General features: G+C 42.5%; 1 protein-coding gene across 3 annotated transcripts in view; it reads right to left on the bottom strand.

Annotated features, from left to right (window-relative positions):
* Nucleotides 1-2,605: 2,605 nt before the first annotated feature.
* SYNPR (synaptoporin) overlaps nucleotides 2,606-20,309 on the bottom strand; it is a 296,434-nt gene continuing 278,730 nt past the window's right edge. For all 3 annotated transcript variants that reach the window (XM_026501160.4, XM_057311863.1, XM_048227079.2), the window contains 2 exons: nucleotides 10,105-10,296; nucleotides 2,606-4,314 (listed from right to left, as the gene is read on the bottom strand). In XM_026501160.4, coding sequence (XP_026356945.1) covers nucleotides 4,057-4,314; nucleotides 10,105-10,296 — 450 coding nt within the window. In that variant the 3' untranslated portion in view covers nucleotides 2,606-4,056. The remainder of the gene's footprint in view (nucleotides 4,315-10,104; nucleotides 10,297-20,309) is intronic.

The following is a 20,309-nucleotide window of genomic DNA, read 5'->3' as shown; positions in this document are numbered from 1 at the left end:
GTTTAAGTCAGATATGCTGGGTAGACTGGGGAGTTAATGGGAAAAAAATCTCTTAGGGTTAAAAGGAGACAGACTTGTTCTAGTCTTTTCCTGGCATTAAGTTGGTGAAGCTACTTCAGCCAAACCTCAGTGTGGCAGACACTGTCAATGGACCACGCATACCCTCTCGGAACGCAGCACCTCACGTGCGCTGAACCAATGATTCCCACCCGCCTGCACCTGCCATGCTGCCTGCAGCTCTCTCTGTCTGATGCAGCCTCTTCGTCCCTGCACTGGGTGGTCCGAAAGTGCTGGGGGTCATCACTCTCCCAAGCTGCCGCTCACAGCTGCTTCATCCAACCCAGGGACAAAGTGTGCTGCCCCACATCTCATGCTTTCTGGGGGACTGGGCCCCAGGTGTCCACAGCTCTACCATTCTCCATAATGCAAGATTTATTCGCTCGCCTCCCTTTTTTGGTTCACTTCCCCAGTCCCCTACCCGTAGTTGAATTCTTGCCTCAGAGTCTACTCTGGGGGACAAGGCATCCACCTTTTCCCTGGGCTAAATGAAATTACAGTTATGACCTTTGAACATCAAACTACAAGTGCTCTAGGTTAAGTGAAGACTTCTTACTCTTCTGCCAAGATTGAAGATTTCCGCACACCGATTGTGTAGACCGAAGAACCAGCCGAAGCTGCTGTCGAACACTGGAGGAGCTCCGTCCTCATTGAGGCTACATGTTCTCACTCCAGGGCTTCTAGCAACTCGCGCTGTGACCATCCTCCTCCAGACCTATCGCTCTCCTTCGGGTCATCTTGTTTTATTTCCTCCTTAGCATTTGCCACCATTTGAATTTCTTTTATTTCTTTATTGGTATATGAGCTCCCTGCTTAACACCAGACTGTAAAATCTGCAAGCACAGATATAATGTCTATCTCTTTCCAGTCTGAATCCCCAGCAACTTAGAACAGAGCTTGGCACATGGTAGGCACTCAGTCAGTAGCTGTTGAATCAATTGATGAATTAGTGGATCCATTCTCAGTGTCCCCATTAACAGGAAGTTGCAACAATGATACATAGAGTCCCAAGAACCTTCTACTCAGCTTCCCCCAATGTTGACATCTGGTATCACTACAGCACAATATCGAAGGCAGGACACTGAGAGGGATCTGTTAAGCCCCCTTCATTTCCAGGCTGCAAGTGCCTTCAGGCCGTGGCTTCAGAAAAGTCCCAGGGCCTTTGAGAGGGGGATCAGGGAAGAACTAAGAGAGTCAAGTAAATGGCAGCACAGTGGATTCCAAACCAGGCAAGTGGGATCTCAGGACCCACCTGTTCTACTTGGATGCATTACCTCCTTCCAAGGAAAGTCAGGAAGGGGAAGTCACACCCCAAAATACATCTAGGAGCAGGGAATCTTCAATTCCCAGTTAGGTCTAGTGGGCACAGAGACCTGGCTCTCCTGCTACACTGATTCTCCCCTTTTGAAAAGGCCAGGTCTCCTGCTTTCTTTCTTGAAGCCAGAAGGAATAAAAGCAGCTTAGTGAAATCCCTCTTGGATTACGGGAGCATTTTATTGTGACTCTGCCGCAGACCGTGGAAGCTTGTCTCTATCTGGACCAGGGCAGCCAGTGCTTTCCATGGATCAGAGCCCCAGGGGACTTTGGGCTAAGGCTGGTAAAGAGAACTGCTGACTCTGGGGGTTTCTCTGCTCTGGAGGGTCCGAGACAGTACAGGAACCAGAGGCCACTCTCTCCTCCTGGAGAGCCCTGAAGGAAACGGTCACATCCAGCCACGGTCCCAAGCATTGAGTGGTCCCCCCTCCCACGGCCAGCCTGCTGCCTTGAAGATGTCAGCAGTCAAGGCCACCTCCTCTGCCCTGGGGGTCCTTTATTCTTATCCTCCTGTTGTCTACACTCTACCCTGCAGCCACTGAGATCTTTAAAAAAATGCTGATCTCATTGTGTCCCTCCTCCGCTTAAAATCCACTAGTGAGTTCCCTTAGCTTCTCTGGGATAAAGATGGGATTCCCACTTGTGGGTGCCTAGCAGGCCCTCCCAACACCCCCCCCCCGGCCACGGGCCCACCAGCAGCCTGCCTCTGACAAAGCCCCCTCGCTCACTGTACTCAGGCAACCAGACCTAGCCATCCTGCCTCCCACCATCTGAGAGCTTTGCAAGGCTGCTCTCTGCCTGGGATACTCTTCCCGGCCACTCTGTCCATGTGAAACCCAGGGCAGGCCTCTAGTCTGAAGCTCTCCTCCCTCTACCTAGCTCAAGTCCCTCAGATATGTGTTCTCCTGGACTCCTCTGTCTCTCCATGTTGTACACAGCGTAAGTGGGGTGTGACTACTTTAATGCCTGCCTCTCCTAGGAGAGTATAAGCTTCTCAACGGTGAGGCATGTTTCTGTCTTTTCTTACTCTCACATCCCCAGTGCTTTGCACAGCAGTGGGTGCAGGGAGGGTCCTAAAATGGGAGAAGCAATGAACGAACAACCCTGGGCTTGGAAACAAGGGCAGGGGAAGAAATTGGAAACACTGTGCATTTATACCTTGTATAAAGGTATTGTTAAATTCGTGTTAAAGCTAACCAGGTTCTATTACAATTCTGCACTATCCAGCCAGCACTGTAAGCAATAACTTTATTAAGGTCAAATAGATATCACAATACAGATTTATCCAATGGGATGCAGAACCTGGTTACAGATATCATCTAAGAAACACGGCTGCTTTGTGCTAAAATGCTTCCAACATCACAGATCACACAGAGTTTATACACCGATAACACTTTTATCTGGAAATACAGATGCACAGTTTGCCCTCACTGTTTGGGCCTTGATGTTTCAATTGAGTTAAAACAAAGCGGTGAAAATTGGCATTTTCTTGATAATGAATAAATTCTGAGGAATATTTCATGAGAACCCTCTTTGGGATCAGAGTTGCTCATGGAAGTCATTTCTAATTTATGGGTAACACTCAAATCAGAATTAGTAATTAGTAAGTTAAGCTGTGACTGGAGAATTTTTAATAATTGGATCAAGGAACATATTAACTTTACAAATAAATACGATTTAAAAGTTTAGCCGTTAGCATAGGTTCTACAGAACGTCCTTTATAAATTAACATGTTGGCACAATAGCTTCTCGACTATGGTGTCTGATATCTGCATCTCTATTATTCTAAGAAAACAACACTCCATAAACACAAACAGTTATTGGGCCTATTGTTCATGGTCCATAGGATAAGAGCCACAAAACACCATAGAAAGTCACAAGAATGTAAATACTTAGCTAAGGAAATAGAATAAATATTGGGCAGTTACCATATAGAACAATGAATATCGACTAATGGGGAAAAAAAATCCCAAACCTTAGTTACAATGCATTCAGAATTGGGTAAAGCCAAAGAGACAAACTTGCAAGTATACAAAGTAATGAATATATTTCTTTAAATGTCCATTTAACAAATTCATGGTGCAAACTGGAAAATTTTCATAAATACAGTTCAAATGTTCATTTTGTGAGAAAATGCTTATTCATGCACTAAATAATATGAGCACTGATTGATTCATCAAGTAAAAAAAAAAACAGAGTAATTGTCTGAAACAAATGCTTAGAGACTCATAGTCCTACAGGGTCTTCAACCAAACACAATAACACATGCACGTGTGATACACCAAATTGTCTTATAGAAATCATCAAAATGTCTTTCGCATCAAAACGCATCGGGAAACTCAGTGCTATATAACTTACTTTATGCATAATACATACTAGAGACTTTAAGCTACAAAATGCTTTTACTATCTCAACACACCTGCAAAACGACCATAAAAGTATGTGTATGTAACAAGGTACTCTCCAATTAGGCATCTATGATGAATAATGGATCTCCTCATGTCGTCTCCTCTCTAAGTACCATTTATCACGACCCAGGCCTTTCTGCCTTAATGAGGACTCCAGATCTCTGATTTGCATTCAACACCCTCTGCATTAATAATTGATTGAAACTCTTATAAAATTCTTCTGCTACTGGAATGGAAGGTGGTGAGGCTCTCTCCAGAAGAATGCAAATTCTATCTGTTAAATCTGATTGGTAAAAGAAGCAGGGCCACTGGACTGTTGGCCAAACTCATCTGAGGACGGCCCCAAGCTTGCCTGCTGCCCATACCCACCGCTTGACCCATAGCTGTCTTGGTTGTACCCGCCGTGATTATAGCTGCTTGAGTGCTTCTCCATCGGGTCTGAAAGATACCTCTGTCCTGAAGAATGCCAGCCGGTCTCCTTGAAAACAAACCAGATGTTTCCAGCCCAGAGGATAAAGTTCAAGAACCCAAAGACCTAAAGGAGAATCAGAGCAAGTGAGTTGAGAGATGGAAACGCAAGAAAAATCTCAATTTCAGAACAATCTTCATGACACGTAAGGCTACTTTTCATTCAAGATTGAGATCTCTTCCAATTTTTCATTTGTATCTGCTATTTCACGTAGAATACCTGGCTTTCATTGAATGCTTACTTCATGTTGGGCACCGTGTAAAGGGTTTAATGTGTACGGATTTATTCATTCCGAGAAAAAGGTGCTATTATTATACGCATATTAAAGATGTGAAAACTGACGTTCAGGACAAGAATTTTGTTCAAGGTCAAGTGACTTGCTAAGTAGTAGACAAGGGTCGAGCCCTACTCTGTTTGACTCCATCATCTGAGCCCTTACTTAAGCGTTACTGTCTCCCCAGGTGGGGTATTCTTCATTGTGTAAGAGCTCTTTGGGGGGTACAGAGTTGAGAACTTTCATTTTAATGACAGTGCATTAATTTATAAGGTTACCTTCCCATTATGGCTAGAGATCCTACGCTTCCAGTTCTTGTAACACTAGAAAAAATGAGTCCGCTTACAGGTAGACATACGGAGTATAAGCATTCATACAGGTGGTATGCAGGTGAGCACACAAACGATAGTGCACACAGAGGTTGTGACTTTGAAGAGTTGAACTTTCTGTGCCTCTCACATTCAGAAATGAATGTTGAAACCAGATGATGAGTGAAATGCAGGTTTCAGAGAAGTAGGAGGTATTTTCCCAAGAACTGGAGGTGAGATTTTCCTATAGAAATTCCTCTTACTCTGCAAAAAGGTGTTGCTGGTGAATCAGAGGATCAGGTGTTGCCTCCCCTGGCTCTGAGTGTTTGATGGAAGCAGAATTTTTCACGGGTGCAAGAGACCCCAAACAGAACAGCTGTTTCCGCGCCTTTTCCCGGGGGCATTGGTTCACTTGGGAAGTAACCACAGGTAGTCAATTTTAAAGCCCCCTACTAGAGACACACAACAGTAGAATACAAAGCTGTGACGACATTAAGGTATATTTAGTAGCCACTTCAGCGTGACAATCACTGATCAAAATGGACTTGGGCCACCGCCGTAGCTCTGGAATATAGGGTGCTGGAAGTCCCTTGCTGGGCCAGAATTTAACCCTTGGTTGACGGATGGTAGGGTGGTCCCAAGTGCCCTGTGGGTGGGAGTCGGGGGCTAGTGTAGTCAAGATGAGGCGTCTTGGGGCCTTGGAGCAGGGGCTTTTCACCAAAATATTTGAATATTTTAGCAGCAGGTGGATCAGGGCACACTACCCGAATGTCCACATGGGAGTTATCCCATGGGTTTTGAAATCAGGGTAGCCTAAACTCTGCACCTTCTTGCTCTGTGACCTTGGACAAGGCAGTTAGCCTCTGGAACTCAGCTTCCCCCCCACTCCCTGGCCCCTTCTATAGAATGAAGACAATTATTCCTTCCCTGGGTGACAGTTGTAAGGATTAAAGAAAACATGTGTGAAGCAGCTGGACGGTGCCGGCCACATTAGAAAATGCTTACTGACTGGTAAGCTGTGCTCTGAATACTTTCCCCAGTATGTCCATGATTGCATTCAGTTGCTGTTTGGCTGCAGTTGCTCTTTGGGACTTTGACAGTAGGGGATGTCGGCAGCCCAAGCAGCATTCAGGCGCTCACGGGATCTAAAAGACTGGTTTATCCCTTCTTCCTTCTCTCCCATTCCACCCTCTTTTCTTCCTTTAATGTTAACTGATACTTGTTTAACATTATTTTATGCCACGCTCCAGGCTCCTTGCTGAGGGAGATACAAAGCATCTTTGTAAGTATATGTCAGTAGAGGAGTAGAAAAAAATTATCAAGGAATCTTTTCAGATTTGAAGAGATGGCTCTGCCCAGAGCTGTCGTTTTATGTTTCTTATTCCTTGATTTCTCCCTTTTGCATGCTGCCCCTTGGTTTCTAGGAAAGGTATGCTCAAGAAGAACCTAGAAATCAGGGAAATGCCACTTAAAAGCGAGAACATACACAAGGTGTCCCCATTGGGCCTGTGTCGGGAGCAGTGACGTCTTACTCCATTGTCATCACACTGATATCACAGACTCCAGGCTGGCACATTGTAGGGGCTCATGGGCCCTTTGAACTTTTCTTGCCATTTTGTTGCAACTGAAGTTGGAGTAAGGATTTTGATTCTAGCTCAGATGTGGGGACAACGGAAGAAGAGACCACAAGAAATTGTGCATAGCGTGAGAAAGAATGAGGAGAGGAGATCTAGATTAGCCAAGAAGATATGTCAAGATTGCCTATGATGAAGCTGGAGAAGCAGAAGTAGAAATTACAGATAGAACAGGTATGCTCAGGGAACCTTTGAAAGAAAAGTTGAGAGAGAGAAAACAACAACAACAACATTGTTGTTCTGTGGGCTCTAACACGATGTGACATTTAGGAAAATGAAGGTATTGTCAAGGCAGCTTTTGCTCAACGCTTACCGAACATCTGCCCTATGCTGGGCACTGGGCTAAGTATTTATCCTCTATCATCTCATTGAATCAACAGTCTCATGAGGTCTGGTTGATAATAGCCCCATTTTACAGATAATGAAACTAAGGATTAGGCACCTTAATTAGTTTGTCCCAGGGCAGTCGATTATTGAGCGGTGGAGTCAGGATTCAAACCCTGGCAGACTGACTCCAAAGCTGTGCCCTTATCCGTTTCGGGTGGCAGCAGCATTCGGAGACTTTGGCTCTAGTCTGGCATTGCTGTCATCACTTGGGAAGTCGTATGCAAATCCCCTCACCGCAGCTACCTGCATCTGAAATATCTGGAGAGCTCCCTGCCTGTTTGTGTTAGTGTGAAATCATAGATGCCAACTTGCTTCGGAGGAAGTAGATTTGTTATGCAGTAGAAATATCCTTGCTGTTGCTGAACCAGGTACTTGTGGAGGTCACCCCTGTGGTGTGTCTGGCCCCTCCTCCAAAGCCAACACGTGCCTAGTAGGCAAGCTGGTTTGGTTCTGTGAGCCATATTTTTCCTGCACAATTCTCCCACCACCAGCCAAGGTGAACACCTGGCCCAAAATGAGCTAATGAGATTTTCTCTGCTAGAAATGTGGGATTAGACCTGAGTGATTTTAGTTCAATCCAAGAGGTTTCTTTAGAAAGAAGCGTAGGGGTGCCTGGGTGGCTCAGTCAGTTGAGTGTCCGACTCTTGTTTTCCGCTCAGGTCATGGTCTCAGGGTTTTGAGATTGAGCCTCACGTAGGGCTTGGTGCTCAGCTGGGAGTCTGCTTGAGATTCTCTCTCTCCCTCTCCCTCTGCCGCTCCCCTGCACTTTCTCTCTCTCTCAAATAAATAAATAAATCTTTAAAAAGAGATAAAAAGAAATATAAACTCAGAAACTGTGGGGTGGCTATCTTCTGTGCTAACAGGAAAAAGAAAAAATGCATCTGAAAAAAGACAATAATATAACAGACATTCAGTAAGAGAGAGACGAGGGATGATGGATGTGAACTGTCCAGTTTCCTGCCAGTCTTCCAGTTCCTGGCCCTGGGTTCTGCTCTTAGAAGCATGCATTTCTAGTGTCTTTCTAATTACTTTTACTTTTTGTGAAAAACGAGCTCAATAGGATTTGAAGCCAAATGAGTTTGTAATGAAAAAAAAAATCACCACGTTTTGGCAGATAAATATTCTTTTCCTCTGCTTTCGGTAATGGAACTTTTGTTTCCCTCACAAAGCCCAATTGCAGCCAAGTGGCATGAGCTTTGTGCTGGAACTTTAAATCAGTACAACATTCCCTGGTGTCTGACATCTGGAACTTCGGTCCTGCTCTAGATGCTGCTTTTTGTAGAGTCCATTTCGTCAGATTCCATCAGTTTTCTGAGCTACTCCATACCCTTTCAAAGATTTTCTTTTCCTGATGAGGTTAGTCAGAGTCAGGTTCTGTTACTTCCAACTCAAACGTTCCAGCACACACGGGCACTGGTACAGAAGTGGGGTGCAGAGAACAGATGTCAGGGGTAAGCAGATTGTTCTGCTTTAGCTCGCTTGACTTGAAGTTTCTGTCACGAGGACCCCTAACTGATGTAGATCCGTAGCGGCAAGGGCAGCAGACCTGTCCCCTCTCACAGAAAATGCTATTTGGCTTCCATCGTTTCTCTTTTTGATTTTTTTTAACTTTATTTTTTAAAGATTTTATTTATTTATTTGAGAGAGAGAGAGAGAGAGAAAGAGCATGAGTGGGAAGGGAGGGAGAGGGAGAAGCAGACTCCCCTGCCAAGCAGGGAGCCCGATGCAGGGCTCGATCCCAGGACCCAGGGATCATGACCTGAGCCAAAGGCAGATGTTCAACCGACTGAGCCACCCAGGCACCCCTCTCTTTTTGATTTTTTAAAAAAATTTTAATTATGTATTTTATTTAAAAATATTATATATGTATGCACGTGTAGAATTTAGTGGATATTTTCTTTTCTTTTTTTATTTGAGTATAATTGACACACAACATGGATGGACCTAGAGGGTATTATGCTAAGTGAAATCAGTCAGGCAGAGAAAGGCAAATACCTCTTTTTGATTTTAGGAGACACCTCACATTGTTTCTCATTCAAAATTCCCATCGCCTAGTCTAAAGCTTGTTAGAGACATCAGAGGTAGAATTAAATAGACTATGCAGGATGTCACAATGTATTAGAAGATTGATTAGTAATTGAACAAACACATTGGGTGATTTTCTCTTTGTTCTCTTAGATTTTGAGATCCAGATTACAAAAACCTTCATTCAGCACTGGCTAGAAAGAAACTGCAGAAGCAGGAGAATATATTTCCACGCATCCAGCTGCAGGTGTGGCTGGCAATGAGCAGAAATGACGGTGAGACCCTTGGACACACTTTCGTTCCACGTTTCCTCTCTCACCAAGGCAGAAGCCACCGTCAAATTATCAGGAAATGATTAGCAACGCTTTCCCCCATCTTAAATGCCTTCTCATTAAATTTCAGAAAGCTGTAAGACATAAGCTAACCTTGAAGCCAAGATAATTATTTTTAGGGATTACTAAAGAATGTTTTTCCTTCTGCAAATGCTGTCAGGTCTTCTGTTCTTCCGTAACGACTGCTTTTTGCTGCCATTATAGCTTCTGTCTTTCTTAGACACAGTTTCTTTCTTTAAAATAACACAAGCATCCAATTTAGCTGCCCTGCTATCTGGCAGATTTTCTGTCTTCCTGTGAGAGCTATACATTTGATAATATTTGACTTTGTTCAACTAATATAGTTCAGCTTTTCCAAAGTTACCAGGCAATTAAACCAGGTACATGGAGGAGATAAAAAAAAAATTATCGTAACTATTATAAGTATTTTTTATACTATGCAATTTTTCCCGCGTCCTACCAGGTCTGCTTGGTTTTTCTCCAGACAATCAACTGGATGTATTCTAGCTATGTGTAGCTTGAACAATGTTTTCTTCCCAGGAAACCTCTCTGCCATCAAATATTCCTTTTAACTTCTGGCAGGCTTCAGCCTTAAAGTTCAGATTTTATATCTGCTTCTGGCTTAGAATTTTGACTTGACTGTCATCCAAGCAGCAGCTGCCAATACCTGCTGGGTTCTTATTAAGACTCCATAATTGGTGGCATTAAAGCCTATGGGTTCTGACAATAGAAAACTTGAAGACCAGAGGATCATCTTGCACAGGCAGTGAAATATCACCTTTTACATTGGCCTAGTTTTGGAGGCAGCAGTCTCCAAGATGACTTCTGAGATGCTTCTCCTATTCGCTTGAATGGCAAACAAAGATTGGGGAGGTAAAGCATAGATGAAAACATACCACGGACGTGTTTAAGCTGGACATTACAGGGCTGTGGACAGCCACGCATTTGTTGGATGGCTGTTTGCAAGCTGACATCAGTAACAAGACTTCCTTGGGATCCGTCGCGACCTTGACATCAGACAGTCCTTTCGCCCAAGCTGATGAACCCACCAACCACAAAAACGAAAAGACTACGGTGACGATGAAGTCCTATAGAGACAGAAAGATAAAACAGTAAAAGAAGTTGAATTCTAGAAATGAACCAGTCACTTTGTATAACTATGTGGCTTGCCTTTTGGAAAATTCCTAGATCCCATAGCACTGGAACCAGGGAGAAGTTGAAAAATAAGTAAAAGAAAGTTCTGTTACATTATCTTTGTATAAAATAAACAATAGTGATATTTATTGAATGTTTCTGTGTTCCAGGAATGATGCTAGGTACTTATAGCCCTCCTCTAATTGTTCCTACAACACCCCTGTGAGGAAGTTCCTTCATTTCCCAATTCACAGTTGACAAAACTGGGACAGGGGATGATTGAACAGCTTGTCTAAGATGCCCACAGATAATCAGTGATGGCGTCAGCACTCAAAACTGGCAAGCCAACCCCTAAGCCCATGATCTTAGCCACTATGTGATGATGACTGCAAACTGAGAGATTTGCCGATTGTTAAAGACTTCTAGATAGCAATATTCATTCATTCTTTTTCACTTAACAAACCTATGTGTCATCTAGTGTATGCCTGGGACTGTGTTAAGTGGGAGGTACTAATAGCTGTAAAGTTTTGAGTGCTTTTTTATGGGCAAGAGATTTTATATAAAATTATCCTTACAAATATCATGTGAGACAGTATTTTTAGTACCCATTTTGAAGATGAGGAAATCGAGGCCCAGAGATATAAGGTAACATATAGAAAGGAGCACAGTCAGAATTCAAATCCAGATCTGTCTGACTTAGAAAACCATCTGTTATGATTACCGGGGAAGAAAGCTTCTTTTTTTTGCCCGAAACAACATCTCTATGATGTAAGAGGATGAATAATTTAAAGAAACATTCTGAGCTTCTGGGCTACTTCTTATATCCTCCCTCATGACTCAGAGGGGGTGAGGGATGGGAGTCTCTGTCCAAGTCGGAAGCAGACCATGTTCTAACATAGGACAGCTTTTCAGATTTACTTATTTATGCTTGACTACAATAAAAATATTGCATCCTGCTTACCTAGTATACGAAAAACACTGACCCGGAAAGGAAAAGAGTACATTTGCTATACCAACAGAAAGATTTCTTTTTTTATTCTAAACGATAAGCTTGTCAAGTAGAAAACTTGCCCTATGTCTCTTTCTCACCCAAAAAGGCCTGGTACATCTGACTTTTTCCGGTTAGTTTTCCCTCATGACATGACTGAAGTACTTTTCATCAAGATCCCAGGATCGACACTGAGGGAACTCTTACACTGTAAGGATGCTGTTGTGGACGGTATTTGTTAGGTTGTAATCTCTGTGGAGAATGCTCTAGACTGTCCACTTCTAAGAGTGGCTGAATCTTCTGAGAAATTCTTACCTTTTCATCCATGGGTTGCTGCAAATTACGTAACTGTCCAGTCGAACTTTTCATGTTGGTTTTAGAAGATTCAGGGCCAATTTGTTACCCACTCATAGGGTTTTTATGGCATGGGTATTTTAGCCCTATTCCCAGCCTTGTTTTACATACCCATCCTTTTCCCCTCTCATTTGTAATTTCAGTTTGTGTTTCATATATCCTTGTAAGCTATTTTAAGTTGTTTCTGGAATGAATGGTGGTGTAAATAGACAAACAAATACAATATCTACAGCAATCAATAAGAACATTTGGAATCAAGAGACTCAAGTGTTTTGAGTCTGAATTACAAACTGGAGGAATGATTACAAATAAATAAGCTACGTCAGCTCTGTCAAATACACTTTTAGGTTCCTGTTCAATCTGGTACCTTATTCATTCATGCATGCATTCAAACAGTCATTTTTGAGTAATGTGCCAGGTACTGAGCACAGTCCTATGAGAGAATTAAGAAAATGCAAAATATGGACTCTGCTCTCTTGCTGTCACATATTTGTTAGGGGCTATCGACACCCTATCGTTCCAATTATGAGATAGTAGCTGTCATTATTTATGCTCATCGTCATTAAAAATAGACTTGAGAAAATGGTGTTAGGGTGGGGAAACAAGAGCAGAGTCATGTGAAGACCTCTCCATTGGAAATTGGAGAAAATAATATCAAAACTTCTAGACTTGTTAATAATCGTAAGAATGCCTAACATTTATGGAGCACTTATTATGTGTGAAGTATTACATGAATTAACTCATTTAATCCTGACAATAGCACTGTGAAACAGATGCTAATCCGGTCCCCATAAACAGCTGGAGAAACTGAGGCACTGAGTGCTTCAGTAAAATTGCTCAGAGTAAGGAGTTAGCAAGTGATGGAGCCAGAAATGTAAGCCTGGCCGGCTGCTTCCGGTACCTGCAAGCTTGACTAGTTTGTAGTTCTCATGTCCGCTTTAAGGAATATTGATCTTATTTAAAACAGTTCACTAAAGTTGCCATCAAAAGTTGGACTTGAAGTCCTGCTTAATTTAGATATGACAAATAGTAACGAGTCATTTTCCATAAACAAACTTCATGATTGAAGTCAAGGATCTGTGTCCTATATTTTGGAGAGCATCCAACTTTTACCCCTAATATTATTTTGCAAAGAGACATCACTATATCGTATTAAAGTATCTCCTGTACTAGCTAACAGCTCAGAGTCTGTCATCAGATAGACATGGGGCTGAAACCTGACCCTGCTACTCACTGTGTTCTTCGGCAATTTGCCAGACCACTTGAAGCTGCAGTTTAGTTCACTGTAAAATGGGACAATAACAGTATCTGTCTCATAAGATGACTGTGAGCCGTGAAAATACATGTTTTTTGTTTGCCTGTGTCTCCCAGTCAGATGTCAGCTCCATGAGGGCAGGAACTGTCTACTTTGCTCACTGCTGCGTCTTGGCACAAGAGTTGCCATCAACACTTATTGTCAGAACGAACGAAGGGAGAAATATACAAACTAGTCGCAGTTTTGATAAGATATTTACATTTATGTATATAACATTGTGTAAGAGTTTACCCAGTGGTGGTCGTAGGATTAGAGATGACTTTCATTTTGTTTTATAGAAGCTTATGTATTTTTTTCAAAAAAGATTTATTTATTTATTTTAGAGAGAACATGAGAGGGAGGGACAGAGGGAGAGGGAGAGGGAGAGAAAATCGCAAGCAGACCCTGTGCTGAGCCCAATGCATGGGGCTCCATCTCATGACCCTGAGATCAGGACCCCAACTGAAACCAGGAGCTGGATGCTTAACTGCGCCACCCGGGTGCCCCTTAGCTCATGTATTTTTAAACATACCTTATTTTAAATTAGACCAAATAAAAATAATGTGTCAATGGAATCAAGACATTGACTGACAGAACCTCAGATGGCTCTGTTTGTCCTTACAACAGCATCAGGATTTATAATTAGACCAAACAATGTCATTAGAATTGAGAGTTTCGCAACAAAGGTTTCAGGAAGTAGTCTCAAGTGCCAGGTTTTCCACAACTAAGCAGAGCGTGAAGATGAGATTATGCAAAAAGTTCTAGATAAGGAATATATTAGCCTGAACTTTTTAAATTTTTGGCTTCGACATTGAGCCTGAGTTAGAGGTGACTCGCAGGGAGTGTGTCACATGGGAGCAAATCCTTGACCCTACGTTCCTCCCTTCCAGTCTCCCGCTGAGGTTCCCATTAGCCAAACCCAGCTGGAACCCAGCGGGCAGGGAGCCCACTGACATGATCCGTGCGCTCAGGTCCGGCACAGAGCATGATGGGGAGGGGCAGGGCGTCCAGCAGAAGCTGTCCCGAACTAGAACTTGTCTCTGGTGCCCCAACCACAGCTGCCCTGACCTGTATTCACCAAGCATTTCCTATACGCCAGGCACTCTGCTCAGCACTTAGAGACACCATTAACCTTACGACACAGGCACTTGACGTTAGCCCTGCTTTTCTTACGAGAAAACTGAAGCAGAGACAGGGCAAATACTTTCCTTATAATTAATGCCTGGCTTGATTACTGCAGTGTATCATGAGCTTTCTGAAAAGCTGGGGGGAAAGATGCTCTTTGGTGTGTTTATGTAGATAATTACCTTAGCTGGTGTTCTCTAAATTTGAGTCATCTTGGTACCACCTAAACAATTTTGATTTTATCCACGTACTCTTGTGTTATTGTTTCATCTTCCATTTAAAGCAAATTACCTTTTTTACATAAGTAAGGTCATCTCAGAAGGAAATTATATGTGTACTATGGTGTCAAACCAATACAACCTGCCATGGATAGAAGGGAATTGCAAACAGAAGTGCTCCACAGTGAAAACAAAATGCCTTAAGTTCTAGCTGGGGATGTTTGCACAAGGCTTTAGAGCCCAGGATCTCTGTTAAAAGGGAGATTAGCAAGTGTTAGAGGGATAGTAAAGAAATAGTAGCATGACCTAACCAGAAGACCTGAAGTTAAACAGAATGTGCAATAACTTCCTCAGTCATGTTACTTAATGTCATGTTAAGGGTTCACCTACCCCATCTGCTCTATCAGGAGAGAGAAATGCCTCCCGCTGGAGAGGGGATTTTCTTCTGATGGTGCAGACGAGGACCTGGTTGTTTACAAATGCTGCTGCCCCATGTCTGTCTAACAGAGATAGTGTGCAGGGAAGAAATTCAGGAGGTAAATCTGTAACATTTACAGCTAGGCTATCATGCGCCTGATTAACCCTTTGAAGGTATCTTCTCTGGCTTTGCTTGTGTTCTTTATTCTCACAGAGTGGAGAGGCTGCCATTAGAGTGTCTTCCTGCTTCAAAAAAAATTCTCACACTTGGGATCTCTGTGGTCCCCGTAAGACCCCAGAAAGTAGTCAGAGGAGGTTATTAGCCCCATATTACAGACTAAAAAAACTGTAGCCAAGAGGGATAAATGGATTTGCTTATGGTTCATGAAGTGGTTTATAAAATATGTTCTGGGCTAGTGGTCTCACTCTGTGCCTAAAGGACACTGACACTCTGTACAGAGAGAAGACTGCCACGCTGCCTGGCTGTGTTTCCGCAGTATGTTTTAAGTATGTGTTCAGTGATCCAAAAAAAAAAAAAAAAAAAAACACCCAACAACAACAAAAAACAGCTTCCTTGGCGGAGGGAGCAGCCTGGCTTAATGCTGGCTGGGGGCTTTGTTTCCAGTTCGTTTGCTGGGTGTGTTTTGTTGCCCCCACGTCTCCTAATTTGCTGTTAGCAAGCTCATTTTCATACTAGAATGTAATTTAATATATTAAAGACGCTTGTCCTGGATCACTCTGGGGCATAAGAGGGAATCATCTCTGGTGATGGAAAACTTAATCTTTTAGAAGCAGGTAAACCTATCTCCCTCACATAGTGCCACACTGGATATTGGTAAAATAGTCAAATTCTCCTATTTCTGTCTATTAACAAATATTCTCGGTATTTTAACTCCAATGACACTATTATCTGTTATGCCTCCTTGATGGCTTTGCTATTTATTCTGTGGCTGACCCCTATGCCGACAGCCTATACCAGAAACGGGGCAGCCCGATGAGTTACCCTCACCCTCAGTGCAACTGGATTTGCTTTCAGGAATCCCGGAATGAAGCTGTGAATCAGGAAACAGCGTCAAACAGCAAGATAGAAGCTCACAGGTGTATTTCATTATTTCATTTGAAGGATGAATACTAGTGACCTCTGACTTCTGGAGAATGTCTTCAATTGTGAACATGATGTAGCAGAAGGTCACTTGATGGTCACACTAACTGCAAGAGGGTCAGGATAATTATACCCATTTTACAGATTCAGGGAAGTTAAGTGATGTGTCCCAGTCGTCACAAGTAACTGAGATTTGAATGCAGGGCATCGGGCTCCATACTTAGTGAGTGACTTCTCCATTATACCCACGCTTTCTCAAGTTTGAGTTACCCATTACTGTGGGAACACAGACATAGCAATAAATAACACTGGGCTCCCTAATACTGAGAAAGGCATTTTTCTTCACAATTCCCTTTCCATCTGAGTAAAGAAGAAAGTCTCAGCTGGGTGCTAATCTGTCGCTAACATCTATTTAACAAATAGTTAACACCTATTTCCCCAGGCTCAGAGTCTTCACATCAGCAATGGTGTCTGGCTGCAATACAGTACTCTCTATTTTCCATTGATTTGTTTCTATGTTTATCTCCTAATTATGACAGATAATGCTGGATTTCTGTATCCTGTCGTGGTACAGGGTTTTCTTCAAAATTACATTATATTTAAGTTTAAGAAAATAATTTAAAGAACAATAACAAATAATTTATGGCTCAGGTGACAGAAGCAGGACAGAGGACGGCTGAAGCTGGGAAAGGTCTATAAGGCCCCATCCTGGAGAGGAAATACTGAGACTAGGTCAGTGCTGTCCAGTAGAAGATAAGCCAGAAATGGGAATCACATATGTAATTTTAAGTTTGTTAGTAGTCCCATTAAAAAAAAAAAGCAGAAGGAAACTGGTGCAATTAATTATATGAAGACAGTATACATATTTGTATAATAAAACCGAACATATGATTCTTAATAAGCCATTTCACTTTTTTGTACGAAGTCTTTGAAATCTGGTGTAAATTTTATGTCTATAGCCCATCCTCATTTGTTTCGGCCACATTTCAACTGTCTAGGGGCCGCATTGCTATTGCTGTAAACCGCAGTTAACAGATGGAAGCACATTCCCATCCGCAGTGAGAATGATGCTCCTTTTCCTATGTTGGGTCACTGATGTCACATTGTCTCTTGGTACTTGAGTCTTAGATGACCCCTGTAGCCACCTGTCTCTCAGCTTAGCTTTCACAAGGCCAGCATGCCTCTCACGTCCCTCCTGGCCTGTAGGATCTTATATGTGGGTTGATAATAGCAGCCCAATGCATGGCCCCAGTAGTCTGGTAGAGGCCTGAAGGCAGACCAGTGTGACCAAAGAGGCTTGGGCCTTCTGTATTGGCAGCCCACAAGAGGAGATGACCCACAAGGACAGTGGGGACTGCATTTCCCCTAGATGTAGGGGAAAATCTGACTTGACCTCTCTACTCTCAGGACATGTGCAGGGTGGTGGCTGGTGAAATGGGATGAAATATGCAATTCCATTTTCCAGATGGAGTCAATTACTTAACTCCAGCTTGAAAGATCAGAGCCAGGATTTGGAGCCAGGGGATTTGGCTCCAGAATCTGGGTTCTCAATCTATTATTAAAGGGCTCTATTGCTTTTAGAGGGCTATGACTTTACTGGCTCATAATAAAAATTAGGTTGCAATATTAATACTTGGGGCTAGCATTTATGGAGCAGTTACTATGTATTAGACACTGTGTGTCCCATGTCATTCCTTTAATTCTCCTAATAGCACTGTGAGACGGCTCTTATTGATCCCACTTTACAGATGAGAAAATCAAGATTCAGAAAGATGAAGTGAGTTGCTGGTGTTCTCAGAGTCATTACGTTGCTGAGCTTTGTTTGTAAACAAGGTTTGCTGAGCTCCAAAGTCTGTGTCCCTTGCTGGAGGGTGAACCTCATTATATTCCAAAGTAGCTTTAATGGGGGGCCAACATGTGTCAGGCTGATGTTAAAATGCTTTCCATATTTCACCTCAGTTCAGCCTTACCACATGAAGTAGCTGTTAGTTTTTGTTTTGTTCTGCTTCTTTAACAGATGAAGAAGGGAGTGCTTAGAGAAGTGAGTAGAGGAACTGGATACCAAACTCAGATCTTTTGGACTCCCAGATCCCATTCATTTCTTCATTTGTCCATTGTTCTAGCAGTTCCTTTTCCTAATCCAATATTTATGATCTTCCCACTACAGGCTAGGTACTGTTCGAAAAATGGAGTAGGGGTAGGAGGGAACCAGTCCTCAATCGGTTTGCATCTTTCCTTTCTCTGCACGATCTGGATCGTTTTATGTCGTTACTGTAAAAGGCACCACTGTCGCCCTGTCAGTTAGTCGAAATGGTCAGAAGGAGAGAGGTAGTGGATATGATCTTCTGTTCTAAGGGCTGGGTGGTAATCAGTCATTTTGTTTCATGTACGAAGAGTCTGGCTTATGCTTGAGAATCAGTGGAGGACTTCACTTCTTCTCCTCTGAAGTTACATTTGATTGTGATCGACACACGGCCCTTTTTCTTTTTTAGTTTGTTCTTCAGAGAACTTTATCAGTTGGTCTGTGGTTGCCCGGCTGTGGAACCGGGGCCTCCTGTTTCTTATTTTTCACTTTTCTTACAAAAAGAAGACTTTTTACAAGCTCCTCTGCCTCTCTCCTTTTAGCTTAGTGATAGACAATTGATTTCATAATCTTTGTGCAAGAGGGAGGGATTCTTGGCTGTTCAGCAACCTCAGAATGGACAGTCTTCACTAGCTTGCTGCAATGTTGTTGTAAATCAATATTAAAAACACCCCTTAAAAACTGATGTGATTTTTAATTGACCCTGCCTAACCTTTTCACTACAAATAGCGCAAACCTTTCAAAACAAGTTCATAGCAATATTGGAAGATTTGTGACTGTTCAAAATAAATTAGTAATAGTAGCAGCAATCCTTGTGAGAGGTGCTACTGATTCTGTGCTTACTTTGAGCCATGCAACTGCAATAAGGCCTTTGTGTAAATTATTCCATTTAATCTTCATGAAGAATTCGTAAGGTAGGTCTCATTACATATAGGTTTTTAGAAAAGAAAGCATCACATAATGGTTATGTCTATTGTCTTTGGAATCAGTCAGCCTTGGGTTCAAATCTCAACTGTTACTAACTAGCTCTGGGACTCAATGAAGCCTCAGTTTTCCTATCTGTAAAAAGGGGCAATAATGACACATGTTTTCACAGGGTTTTTTGCCAAGGATGCATGAGCTAATTCAATAAAATACTTAGCTCAGTGCCTGACACATAGTAAGCCCTCAGTGAATTTTCACACACACACACACACACACACACACACACACACACACACACACACCCCCACAGAGAGAGAGAGAGAGAGGAAAATTCTATGTATAATTGGATCTATAACAGCATAGAGAAGTGTACTGGTATTATTCAATGGGTTTTGATGGTCAAATAAATCAGGTGGGTTCGTTCATTTACTCAACAAATCTCCAGTAAGAACAACTAGGTGCTAGGTCTTTGGACTACAGCAGTTAATAAAAACAGACATGATCCCAGTATTCACTGTGTTGGGGGAGAGACCTTACTCAAATAATCACAGAAGAATATGTAATTGCAGATGATGATGATGGCTTTGCAGGAAAAGAACCCGGTGCTTTGAAAAGAAACAGAACAATGCATGGCACTAGCCAGTCTAGGGGGACACGGAAAGCGGCACAAATCTGGTTGCATCCAGAATCCTTTTACGTTTGTTCCTTGGGTGGTTCTCAGCACATGTGGAATAATAAATACATTCCAAAATGACTTCTCTGGAAGGTCTATGAATTGATGTCTAAGGGAATTTTGGGTTTCTCTCCACTACCTGCTCATACCATGCCCAAGAAGAATGCACATTGACATTGGTCAGGACCAGGAAGATTTATTGGGCCATTCTCCTAGCAGAGAGAGGTTTGAAAGGAGGGAAAGAGCGCTCGTTTAGTGAGAATTTTGGTGGCTCATATGTCTGCTAAGGCTGTTGGTTCTCTGCACATGCTCACCTGCAATCCACTCCCTCTTGGAAAGCCAAAGAGGTGAAGAGGTCTGCAGGGATCTGTTTAGCTATCTAAATGGTGCCAGAAGAGGATTCCTGCCTCTCTGGACATGAAAGCTCTTTGAAGTTCGTAAGCTTAGGGAAACAACCAGGACTGTGAACTGTTTCCAGGTGAGTTTCTAGCTTAAACGGAAAACAGCACTCTTTCCAAATGGTTGGTTATTGGTTTTGACACATCTACCAGTAAGTACAGAAACAAGATGCTCAAGTCCTTACCGGAGGGGAGTCAACTGTTGAAACTGGTTTGGACGTCTTAAAAATAACTCAGGGGGAAAAAAAATCACATTTATATTGTGAGTCAAGGATGAATCTGGAAATTTGGAGACACTTATTGATCATTTTACCAATATTTTTTATTTTTATGTGGTTTTTTTTAGCACTTCCAGAATATTTTGGGGGCTGTCATTGAATCAGCTACATAA

Source organism: Ursus arctos, unplaced genomic scaffold (assembly GCF_023065955.2).
Source record: "Ursus arctos isolate Adak ecotype North America unplaced genomic scaffold, UrsArc2.0 scaffold_14, whole genome shotgun sequence".
Lineage (NCBI taxonomy): Eukaryota > Metazoa > Chordata > Mammalia > Carnivora > Ursidae > Ursus > Ursus arctos.
Note: the sequence above shows the minus strand (reverse complement) of the source record. Positions and strands in the feature narration are given on the sequence as shown.